We start from the raw sequence: 12,933 nt of genomic DNA, 5'->3' as shown, positions 1-12,933 counted from the left end.
CTTTTGTCCATTCTCCTTTTGGTATTTCTCTGCTGATTGTTTGTGTTTTGCGCATTGATGCTATTTTACTTATTCTAATTAAACTGCAAAGGCACACTCTGTTACTGTTTTATGAAGTCAAAGTAGCTTGATCATCAGAGCAGCAATTGTCTGGCACCTTCTACATTTTTTGCATCTCTGTGTTGCACGTCGCACATTTTCTGTTAAAGTTAAATAAAAATATTGACATCCTCTCGTTCTGAGCATGATTCAGGAAATGCCACATGAGAGCAGTTCCTCTTTTGTGTGCATTTATACTTGTGCTTTGCATGCTGAGAGTCAGTATGCAGGGGAGAGACACCGGATATTCTTCTGTTCTACAGTAAGTATATTTCCACCTGTGTAGCGCTTGGCTCAGTCAAACTACAGATTATATTCAGGCTGCAAATATCATTGGCATTTAATAAAAAATAACTGCAGTGAAGTTGATTTATTATGTCTATAATGGAAACACATTAAGTTTATTTTTATCAAGATGTTTTGTGGTTGTCAGTGATTTTATAATTTTCCTAAAAATAAAGAAATTACAGATTGAGTCTAAACGTCATATTCCTCAAATATTACGGTATACTGTGATAAACTGCACCTCATACAGACAATTTAATGTGTGCATCAGAATACACATTATATGCACTGAAAGGACACCACAATATTAATAAGCCTTTTGACATTTTTCCATTTTAATCCGAAGTCATTTTGCCATGCGCACTGGAATTGAAAGTAATTTATAATTGGTCACATTTGAGTCAACAACATAACACAAGCAATTTCTTTAATAGGCTCTGTCTGTGGGACGGAGTCGCTACGTAGCATGGAGATAGTTTGCCCGTTGCGAAGATGTCGTACCTAACACTGCTCTGCTATGAAATCAGATTTGTGACGAAAGTATTAAACAAACTATTCTGATTTAGAAAAAAGAAATACATTTTTTTGTATTTACAAGTAAAATTCAGTACAATTCAGACTTCTGGTTTGGCGGGGAAAAACGGAAATATACTGCAAGTCTGCTTTTGTTTGATACTTTTCACCCAGTTCTTATAAGCCTATAAATATCTAGGCACCATCATCAACAACAAGCTTTGCCTGAATCAAGAGACACAAGCAATCACCAAAAAAAGCTTAACTGCACTTACTCTAAATTCAAATTATGCATAAACAAAAATATTTTAACAATTTTTTAAAATGTATGCTGGCACACATTTCTCTGCTCTGAAACAGGCCCACATGTTCGTCCACATTTCAGCGTCTAATTTAATGAAGTGAATCGAGACGATATAAAATCCCTTTGCAGCTGTGCTTTGGGGAGAGTGTGGTTGTGCTTGAACAACTTTGCTCATTTCAGTTAGGTCAAAAAAAAAAAAAATAGTCCTTTTTTATTGGATGTACTTTAACATTTTCAGTAGGATACAGGGACAAACTACTAGAAGAGCTGCCCGGCAGATTTTAGTCAGCTTCTTGTGTGTTCTGAGAAAGTCGTAGAGACTCAGTGGAGTGTTGACATGTCCAGTGTGTAAGGCCTGAATGACTGTGGCCGTGTTGTCTTCATTTCTTGAGCTCATGTGTTCCTTTCTTTGGCTCTGTCAGGACACTCATTCACAACACATAACAGCCTATTTCATGTGGTTTCATTGATTTCTAGAATATATATTGGGCCCAGCGGAGCTGGACTACAGACAACATCAGATGTGAACGAATTCCTGAACAACTATAATTGTTTTATTTAAATATGCATTCTAAACTCTTCTGCAGTCTTTTGTCAATCAATTATGCTCTGTGTTGAGCATTAAGGTGTATTAAAGAATTATGTTTATGGCAAGATGTGTGGTTTATGGCAGTCTGTAGGGCAGCCTATGAAACATACAAATTATTAATAAAAACACATTTGATAAACTTGTGTAATGTTCCCCAGGGTGTAAGTGCTGTTTTCTAATTTCAGTTCCTCTGCTCCTCAGAGTCATGATTAAAGCAGAGAGGTTCATCCTCATTGGCTGCCTGCTGCAAGGTGGGTCATTAAAGGGGTGGGGTCTAACACTACACTGTAGAAATGTACAGCGATCCAAAAGGATTACTGTATATAATTACAGTGTAAAAACATGATTTTGGGATTTTGTGTTTTTACATATACATTTTGTAGATAATGAATGTGCTTTATATTAATTATTATTGCAATATTTACTGATTTCAGTCAGTAAAATCAGTGTTGTATTTATATATATATATATATATATGTGTATATGTATATATATGAGGGGCCAAACAGGAAATATTTAATGAAGTCTGATATATATATATATACATCTTTCTTGATATATATACATTGAACTGTGATATATATACATTGTTTTTGATATTTATACATTGAAAATGATAAATGTACATCATATTTGATATTTATACATCAACACTGATATATATATATATATATATATATATATATACATCATTTCTGATATATATACATTGAAACCGAGGGGGTGCAATGCATTTGTAGTGTCAGGTCTACCACATGCGTTTGCAAGTGTTTCAATAAATGTGTCACTGTCTAAAAGTGTTTGGACGAGTTCTCTGGCTCTGTCAGCCATTGCGTACCATTAAAAAATAAGGGCGAAGCACGTTCACCACAAAGTATACTGTAGCTGAATTTAAAAGCGAAGTTCGTTCAGAAACAGCATGGCTCACATTAACAAACCCGGGCAAACTCCAGGAAGACCCACAAGAAGCGGACCAAATATGTGCCTGTATTAAAATTGGAGAGCTAGCGACATTACATTACATTATAGGCATTTAGCAAACATTTCACTGTCTCACTTGTTATATATCGGTTTCAATGTATATATATCAGAAATGATGTATATATATTTTTTTTTAAATGTATAAATATCAAGAACAATGTATATATATATATATCAGTTTTGATATATATATCAAGAAATGATGTATATATATCAGACTTCATTAAATATTTCCTGTTTGGCCCCTCATATATATATATATATATATATAAGACAGGTGACAAATTAAAGGAAAAACTTGATCAAATGAGTGGAGAAACATAATGAATACAGATACTTCCCTACAGGCGTGCTGCATGATACAATTACACAATTTGTCAGGTAAGGCGAGGGAATGGACGCAGAGTAAAAAACTCAAAATCCAAAAGGGGTAAATCCAAAACAAGACTTTACTCTTAATAAGAACAAACACCAAGGAATAGTTTTATTTTTGGGTTTTTTGAGACTTGCCCTGCGTGGGCAAACAGGGCAGAACACAGTCAGAAACACACAAGGATCCAGCACCTGAGTCAGGGAAGGCAAGAACTTAAACCAGACACTAACAAGACACAGGAGGGCACAATGCACAATCAGACCACAGAGGGAAGGGATAACTAAACACAACTGAAAAACAATAATAGAATAGTTGGAACCAATAATACAATTACACAGGGAAAAGGAACAGAACTACCGCCATCTGGCGGCCCAGAAAGGAATAAACCGAAAACAGGAACAGAAACCTGACACAATTAACATCCTATCATGCTCTGTACCATGCATAAAATTGATGAGCAGGCCAAGTAGACCTCGATTTTAGATCAAGATAGAAAGAGGAAACGATCAAAGTAGCTTTGAAAGAGGGTCCATTATTGCAGCACGGATGGCAGGAGCATTAGTCACAAAGACTGCTCACCTGGCTAGTGGTTCCATAGGAACAGGAACTAAAATGACATCTGCCTTTAAATCAATGAGAAAGATATCTGTAAATAGGATCAGAAATTGTGGTCAAAAGCGAATGTCTATGCAGGACGTGATCAGACTGTGTCAGCAAGAACAGTCCATCCACACACAAATATTCTGTATTAAATGTTGTGAGGTCTGTAAAGCTCCTGTTGTTTGTGTATAAAGCTGAAGCTGATCCAATCCCCATATAGCTGCTGTATTTACAGAGCTGTGTTGTGTGTGTTGCAGGTGCTCTGGGGAGAAAATTTGAAGTCAGGATGCCTCAGAGAATAGAAGCTCTGAGTGGATCCTGTGTGCTGATCCCCTGCACATTTGATATAGAACCTCAATATGACAAAGATCTGACAGATGAGGCTAAAGGACTCTGGAAAAAAAGTAGCAATAACGGTGAAATCGTGTTTGATTCCAACAAAACTGAGAACACAATTAAAGGAACATTAATTGGAAAACTGGAGGAGAGGAACTGCACCACAATCCTGGATCGCTTCCCTTTGGCTCACAATGATACTTATTTCTTCAGATTGGAATCCCAGACTCCTCTCATGTATAATTTTCCTACAGGTGTCAAAATTAATGTTCAAGGTACTGAATTTGCTGTTATGCCTTTTTTTTTGTGCCATTGTGTTTATGCTGGGACCTTACATATTTAAAATTAGGTAGAGGAGATAGAAATGCTGTCTTATATCAGAATTACACATTGGATGTAGAAAAAAAGAATGCAAGAGACATGACTTGTTAGTAGATTACACATTGTAAATACTGTATGTTAGTCAGACTGTTAATGTGGTGATTAGTTTGTGTTGAGTTCTGTGTGACTCTCCAATCCTGAGACAGACAGTAACCCGTCCTCGTGTCTCCATGTCTCCTAGACTTTCCACCCAAACCCAAGTTAACCCCAGAGAGGGTGGAGGTGATGGAGGGGACCTCTGTGAGATTGAGCTGCTCTGCTGCAGCCCCCTGTCCCAAATTCCCCCCAAATCTGACATGGACCCCCAGGCTGAGTGACAGTGTGGATACACTGCAAGAGAATGAGGATAAAACCAAATCAGTGTCTTCTGTTCTGACCTTCACTGCTTCCCACCTCCACCATGGGCAGAAGATCACCTGCGGGGCACTTTACACACTGCAACAAGGAGACACTCAGAAGACATCTGAGGCCAATCTGAATCTCAGAGTTCTATGTAAGATTGCTGGGTTTACCAATTGTCGTATGAAAAAGTCCACAAGAGAATTAATTTTACATCTATTTGAGATTTTCCATCCAGTCAGCCGTGATTTTTATTGTCAGACTATAAATCCTTTCCCTCATTGTATTTCTGTGTTCAGTTTTATGTTTTGGGCCAAGTGTCAGTGACATGTTATCTTTGTCCATTTAAGGTAAAACATATTTAGAGCAAAATCAGTATAAATGTTTTTTCAAAATGTATACACAAACTAAAATAAAAATTAATTGAACATGTACCATATTTTCACATCTCCTAGATCCTCCTAAGAACACAGTGTCAGTCAGTCCTGGATCAGTGTTTGCGGGGAGCTCTGTGACTCTGACCTGCAGCAGTAATGCCAACCCAGCAGTGCAGAACTACACCTGGTATAAAGTGAATGGGACAGAGAATAACACTGTAGGAACTGGACAGAATCTCACCTTCAATGTGACTGAGTCCAGTGGCAGAGGACAGTACTACTGTGAAGCACAGAATGAACATGGCAAGGAGAACTCAACAACTGTACAGCTGAATGTGATATGTATGTTCAGTGCATTTATTGTATAATTGCATTCATCATACTACCATTATATGTGTGCAACTGTGCTGTTTGTAATTGTGGATCCTGTGTTCAGACATGCCACAGATCTCTGGCTCTGGGAGCTGCAGCAGAACTGCAGCAGAGATCAGCTGCTCCTGTGAGAGCCGTGGGAATCCCTCTCCCAGCATGGAGTGGCATGTGTCTGGACTGCGGGTCACTAACTCTACTGGCAGAGTCATCAGGGAGGAGCAGCTGGGGAACACAGGCCTGAGGAGCTCCATCACCATGCGCCAATCACAGGGAGACACGCCCACTCTCCTCTGCGTCAGCACCAACACTCTCGGCTCCTCCAGCCTCCAGCTCCACGTCCCGTCTCCGCAGCAACACTCGGGTAAATGGAAGCACATTTCTCTTTTTTAACATGTTATCTGTACTAATGTACTAATGTACAGAGAAGCACATTGACGCATTAACGTAAAGGTGAGTTTAAGGGTACAAATTCAGTGTGGACTTCCGTCCTTTTAAAAGGACTCATTGGCCACCGACCAGGTCACATGACCAGGCTTACATAGTTAAAAAAAAAAAAAAAAAACAACCAACGTGACTTCACAAAAAATAAAAAAATAGCCTTCATAATAGCAATCACTGTCACCAAGATATCACAGGAATAACATGTCAAAATTCATTAAGACAGCATTATGCCTTTAAATGACATGCATATAAAGGAGTCACTAATACATCAAGAACCACAGAAAAAACTACAATTCCCAACTACCCCATTGTACGGCACTGAAAAAATTGTGGGCCATGACAACCCGAACACATTCAGTTCCAGATTTGCTCAAGTATTGTGACTGCTGTTCTGACACAGGAGGAGTTGCTACACGGTCGCAATACCTATGCTGTATTTACTGAATGGTCACAGTGGGTCAAAATTACTATTAGGATATATTCTACGGGGATTACGTTTCATTCTATGACTTTTGATGGTGTTCGTGCATACAGATACCTACAGTGAACGTGCTAAAACATCCCTAAAAATGGAGGGGGGAGGGGGGAGGTGGGGGGGGTGGAAGTGATAGACTAAAACCCCTCCTTTAGTAGGAGACTTAAAGGATAGAGACCCTTGGAGCTACAAGCTTCCCTGGTCTCAGTGAGAAGGTAGATGTCACGAAACGGGTAGGGGGGACCCAAACACAGAGGGAAAAAAACACAAACTCAAAAAGGGAAAATTAACAAAGACTTTACGTATGACAGGCAAACAAGCAGGGAACAAGACACAGGTGGGAACAATGATGGAATAACGAGACAATAGAAAACAATCATACAATTAACGGGGCGAGCAGGACACAAAACAGAAGTGCCGCCATCTGGCGGCCCAACAAGGGAAACACAGACAGGAAAACACAGAACCATGACAGTAGATTTGTCCCCATTTTTTTTGTAAATTGTAGTTTTTTGTTAATTGTGGTTATTAGTGTTGAACTGTTAAACCCCACCTCTGGAATACAGAGTTAATACTTTTTTTTAGACAGTTTTTAAAGCCACTGCTGCACATCCTGAAGAGCACCTGACACGTACTTACCTGTGGAAGTTTAATATCACCACCAAGTGCAGCACTCCTATGTCATTTAAGCTTTATTTTTCAGCCTGTTTCTCCCCTCTTGTTTTGTCCGAAGGGTGTTTCTCCGTATCTAACTGAAATGTTCTTTGTTCAGGTTTCAGCATTACCTCACTGCTGATTGGTGCAGCTGCTGGAGCTGGTGCCATGGCGATTATATGCCTCATCACGAAGGCCATTCAAAAGCAGGGGTAGGCAACTCCATTCCTGTAAGGCCGGTGTGTGCACGTTTTTCATTGTCACCAATTACACTGGCCAAACTGACTTGTGATTTGTAGGGGTGGGGAGGAGGGGCGTGGTTGTGAGTGATGTGTTGGTCATCCATAAAATAAAGTTATTAAATAAAGTATAAAACAGAGGCCCAAATGCTTAAAATGTATAACTGATCTCCATGGTGATTATACTTAAAGCGGGGTGTGTGCAGGATGTTGACAGTGAGGTTGTGTGTTATTTTTAGGAATAAAAGAGACAGCCAGTGTTCTGAATATAGAAGGAAGGACAGCGGAGGGCTCACACTAATGGATGTTGTGAGTCTGAGCCCTATGTCACACACTCTCTGTCTCAAACACACACACACACACACCCACACACACTTGCACGCACGCACGCACTCACGCACGCACACACACGTACGCATACACACCCACACGCGCGCACACACACACATAGCCAGAAGGTCGCAGATAGGAGCAGTTGAGAAATGCATACGGGTATAAATGTAAACACGCTTGCTTTGCAGAGTCCTCCCCCAGCGGCAGCAGAAGAAGAACCCGTCTACGCCAACCACACCGTGGCAACCGCCCAGCACAGGGACCCACAGCTGGGAGGGACAGACCCACAGATACCGCCCCGGGCAGAGAGCCAAAACAGGGCGGAGCTGGAAGCCATGCACTATGCCTCGATCAAGCACTCCCCCCGGCCCGTGGAGACACAGGGCCAGGATGCCTGTGATGGGGCTGCAGGCCGAGGGGCCGACGTGATCTATTCACAGGTGGCACTGTAGAGAAAAACCAAGAAAGGGAAGAACAAGAATGAGGAGAAGCAGTGGGAAATTTAAGGGGGAGGGCAGTGTAGTATAATGGGCAAGGAGCTGGTTTTGTAACCTAAAGGTTGCAGGTTCGATTCCCACATTGGACACTGTCATTGTACCCTTGAGCAAGGTACTTAACCTGCATTTCTTCAGTATATATTCCGCTGTATAAATGGATGCAATGTAATTGCTATGTAAAAAGTTGTGTAAGTCACTCTGGATAAGAGTGTCTGCTAAACGCCTGTAATAAAATGCAATGGGCTGTGGGAGGGGCCCATTCACATTTCGTGTGCAGAGGAACAGCCATTGCCCATATGGGAAATTGACGTAAGCCTCGAAAAAGGAATTTGGGTCATGTTTTAAGGGTTTTCTGTGAGGATTCAAGTTGCACGCCCTCCTGCTGGTCGCCAGGGGGGAGACATAATCATCATGAGCTCTGATTATGTGTTCACCTGTTTGCAATTTGGGAGCTTATTGGTTGTAACATTTATTTTGTCTTAGTTGCTTTGCTCCTCATTCAGTCTTGAGCCTTCAAGCCTGCTGTTTCGTGCAGGCCTTTTACTTAATAAAGTTTCTTTGAGTTTTTACAATGCAATCTAAATCTCCTGCTGCCTTTCTCTGCTATTGGGTTCACCACCCAGCAGCATCATTACGGTGTCTGGCATGAACTGCCTGCTTCAGGACCTGCCACAGCATCTCAATTGGATTTAGGTCAGGCCTTCGACTTGGCCAATCCAAAACATAAATATTTGTTCTCCTGTACCATTCTTTGGTAGAATTGCTTGAATGCTTTGGATCGTTGTTTTGTTGGAAGACCCATTTTTGGCCCAGCTACAGCTCCTTGACTGATGGCGTGACGTTCTGTTCAAGAATCTCCTGATATGCCGCATAGAATTCATGGTTCCCTTGATGATGTGGAGTCGTCCAGGTCCAGAGGAGGAAAAGCAGCCCCAGATCTTGACATTCCCACCGCCATGCTTGACTGTTGGGATAAGGTTCTTTTGGTGGTAGGCAGTGTCAGGTTTTTGCCCTATTTTGTGGTTTTGATTGACTAAAAATGTCAATATCTGTACAGAGAATGGACTTCTAGACACCTTCAGGTTTGTCCAGGTGGTCTCTGGAAAATGTACGATGGGCAGTTTGGTTCTTTATTAACAACCGAGATTTCTTCTTCGCAACCCTCCCACGAATCCCATGTTCTTCTTATTGTTGAAGTAAGCACAGTTACCTGAGATGCCCCAAGGTAGGTCTGCAAATTTCTAGATGTTATATTTGGGTTGGCTTATACCAGATTAATTATTTTCCTCGTGGCTCTTGGGGATATTTTGGAAGGGTGTCCACTTCTAATCAGAGCTGCTGTCATGTTAAATGCTCTCCATTTGTAAATTATTTGCCTCACGGTGGACTGATGATTTATTGATCACAGTACAAGGTTAATGTAAAGTAACCAGCACAATCTGACAGCACTAACCCATAAAAATGTACTGTGAATGGTACTTGCTCAATTGAACGGTAAATGTGAAAAACATTCGATTACAGTCAGCAGCACCGCAATTTTCTGTCACACCCTCAATAAATGGCAAAACTCCCAGTAGAAAATCTAATTAAATCTTTTAAAGTTATATATATTTACTGAAACGTTATCGATTCCGCTTGGCCACAGTGAGTGAAACTAAACGATCTGAATTATGTAAATTATGTCAAAAGGATTCAGCCTTGTTGTTATCTACCTAAACTTCACAGCACAGTCATTGCCGTTATCATGACTGTAGCATTGGGAACCTGGGAACCTGCCAATACCCCTTGAGCATATCTAACTTACTCACATAGGTAGACGAGCCAATCTCATCTATACAATCGTCAATGAGCGGTAGCGGGTGAGCATCTGGCACTGTAATAGCATTCACCCTGTGGAAATCAGTGCAAAATCTTGGACTCCCATCTGACTTAAAATCTAGTAAACACGGTGAACTCCATGGACTACAGCTGGGCTTAGCAAACCCGTGACGTAATAGATACACCACTTCTCTGTTCACGATGCTCCTCTTAGTGGGGTTAATTCTATATGCCCGCTGCTTTATGGACGTTGCATTGGAGAGCTTAATGTCATACTCTAGAACTGATGTTTGAGAAGGAACATCGTTGAACAGACATGGAAAATCCTGAATGAGCCTTTCAACATCATCGACATGATTAGCTGGCAGGTGAGACAGATAGTAAGATAACTTCAACAACACTTCAGAGTTAGCCAGTCTTGCACCCTTTGGGGAAGGAGTGTAGCACAGTGGGTAAGGAACTGGGTTTGTAACCGAAAGGTCGCAGGTTCAATTCCCGGGGTAAGGACACTGCCGTTGTACCCTTGAGCAAGGTACTTAACCGGAATTGCTTCAGTATATATCCAGCTGTATAAATGGATACAATGTAAAATGCTATGTAAAAGTTGTGTCAGTCGCTCTGGATAAGAGCGTCTGCTAAATGCCTGTAATGTAATGTAATGGAAGCATTACGCATCACCAGTCCATCCTCATCACCACCATCAGAAACACCAACCTTGGAAAGTGATGCCACAGCCAAGACCTCCGGCCCTGCGGTCTTAACTGGAATCCCTCCTGGACATACATTGTCTCTGGTGTGGTACAACTTCAGCCTGTTGGCGTACCAAACACAGGACTGGCGCCATTGGTCAGGTGTGCGAATTACATAGTCCGTCTCACTGATTTTCTTTTCTACAACATAGGAACCAGAGAAACGAACAGGGAGAGCAGATCCAGGTACAGGTAGCAGGACCAACACCTTATCACCCGACTTAAAAGAACGAGTAACTGCTTTCTTGTCATAATGACGTTTCATCTTTACCTGAGAAGAGGCTAAAGCAGTTTTGGCTAGGGAGCAGGCAAGGTGCAGGCGTTCTTTAAACTGGCTGACATTACTCTAGCACTGACTGGGAGCTGGCTTCAGAGCTAACCAACTTGTCCTTACGTATCTTTAGGGGTCCCCTGACAGTGTGGCCAAAAATCAGGCCAACAGGACTGAAACCCAGTGATTCCTGCACAGTTTCACGTGCCGCAAACAACACCGGAGGAATACTCTCATCCCAGTCTGTCTGGGAATCAAGGCAGTCTTTTCGCAGCACTGATTTCAATGTCTGATGGTGTCTCTCTAATGCTCCCTGGGACTGAGGGTGGTAGGCACTAGATACCCTGTGTTCAATGCCCAATGTCTTAAGCACATGTGCAAACACTCTGGATTTGAAATTCGTACCTTGATCGGTTTGCACTGCTCTAGGCAGACCAAAAGTAGAAAAGAACTTAGTTAAAGCTTTAATGACTACTTTAGTAGTAATCGTATGCAGAGGAATTGCTTCTGGGAACCTGGTGGCAGCACACATGATCGTTAGTAGGAACTGATTCCCCAACTTGGATCTGGGCAAAGGGCCAACACAGTCAACTATCACAGTCCCGAAGGGTTCGCCCATAACAGGTATAGGGTGGAGGGGAGCTGGAGGGATAATCTGATTTGGCTTACCCGTAGTTCGACAAATGCGGCATGCATGACGGTATTGAGCAACATCAGACTTCAGTCTAGGCCAGAAGAAGTGTCTGAGAAATCGATCATATGTTTTTGGTGACCCCAAGATGACCTGACCAGGGATGATCATGGGCCAAGGATAGCACCTTTTTCAGAGGCACCACAACCTGGTCACAAGTGCCCCAGTCCACTCCTTCTGCTGCAGGGTTGGTCCACCTACGCATCAACATACCACCACCAAGGAAGAAGGCCACATTCTGGTTCTTGGCTTCCTCCTGGTTTAGGACAGAGGATAGACACTTAGCAATGGTTACATCACACTGTTGCTCCACTATGAATTGTTCACGGTGAATGGGCAGATGTGAAGCCTCAGGACTTGAATCAGGCAATACTGCCCCTTCTGACCTAACATTTACTGGTGTCTGGGGGCTGAAAACAATGGCCTCCTCCACTGGTTCTTCAACAAGAAAAGAATCAGACAGGTTAACACCCAACTTTTTGGACTGAGCTCTCGTAACCACACAAGCAGGAAAAACATCAGGGTAGCTCTGTGCTGCCTCATCAGACACTGAGTTACAGTCTGGCCTGTCTAACACCTCTGGAATTACCTCCTGTGATGTCATTACACAGAATAAAGTCCACACCCTTCACGGGGAGGGCATGGTGGACGACTACTTTGAAGAACCCACTTATTAGTTCAGAGCATGCATGGATATTGTGTAGTGGTGCAGGCACAAAACCCATTTCAATGCCCTGAACTATTGCATTGGACTGACATGAGGATTTCTCAGATAGTTGCAGCACATCAGCAAGGATGAACGACTGTGTCCCGCCAGTATCTTGCAAAATCAAAACTGGCCTCTGATCCTTGGGATCCCCAGTTAGAGAGACTAAACCCTTAAAAATGAAGGGTTTGAAACAAGCATCTGGCACACTCTGTTCAGTAAGTGGAATGCAGGATTCTGGAATACTCTTAATCAAACCTACACCCTTAGGATGGGAGGAGCCAGGTGAAGAGCTAGGTGAGAATTGCTGTTTACGCTTTAAGGTTAAGCACGCAGCAATTACATGGCCTTTCCTGTGACAATAAAAACACTCACGGCCCTCTTTTGGGTGTGCTGATACCCATTTTGGTCTATCAGACTGAGGGGGGCCAGACTCTGATTGCCTGGGCCGAAGCACGAATGGCTTGTCTACTGGATAGGACACAAACACCTGTTTATGGGTGAGAACAA

At 42.1% G+C, this 12,933-nt stretch overlaps 1 protein-coding gene across 1 annotated transcript in view; it reads left to right on the top strand.

Annotated features, from left to right (window-relative positions):
• Positions 1–335: 335 nt before the first annotated feature.
• The window catches only part of LOC118232394 (B-cell receptor CD22-like), a 35,028-nt gene continuing 22,430 nt past the window's right edge, over positions 336–12,933 (top strand). Inside the window, exons 1-3 of the mRNA XM_035427392.1 lie at positions 336–361; positions 1,976–2,041; positions 4,002–4,355. Coding sequence (XP_035283283.1) covers positions 1,996–2,041; positions 4,002–4,355 — 400 coding nt within the window. The 5' untranslated portion in view covers positions 336–361; positions 1,976–1,995. The remainder of the gene's footprint in view (positions 362–1,975; positions 2,042–4,001; positions 4,356–12,933) is intronic.

Source organism: Anguilla anguilla, chromosome 1, assembly GCF_013347855.1.
Source record: "Anguilla anguilla isolate fAngAng1 chromosome 1, fAngAng1.pri, whole genome shotgun sequence".
NCBI lineage: Eukaryota > Metazoa > Chordata > Actinopteri > Anguilliformes > Anguillidae > Anguilla > Anguilla anguilla.
The sequence above is the reverse complement of the archived record's forward strand: the minus strand, read 5'-3'. Positions and strand labels throughout refer to the sequence as shown.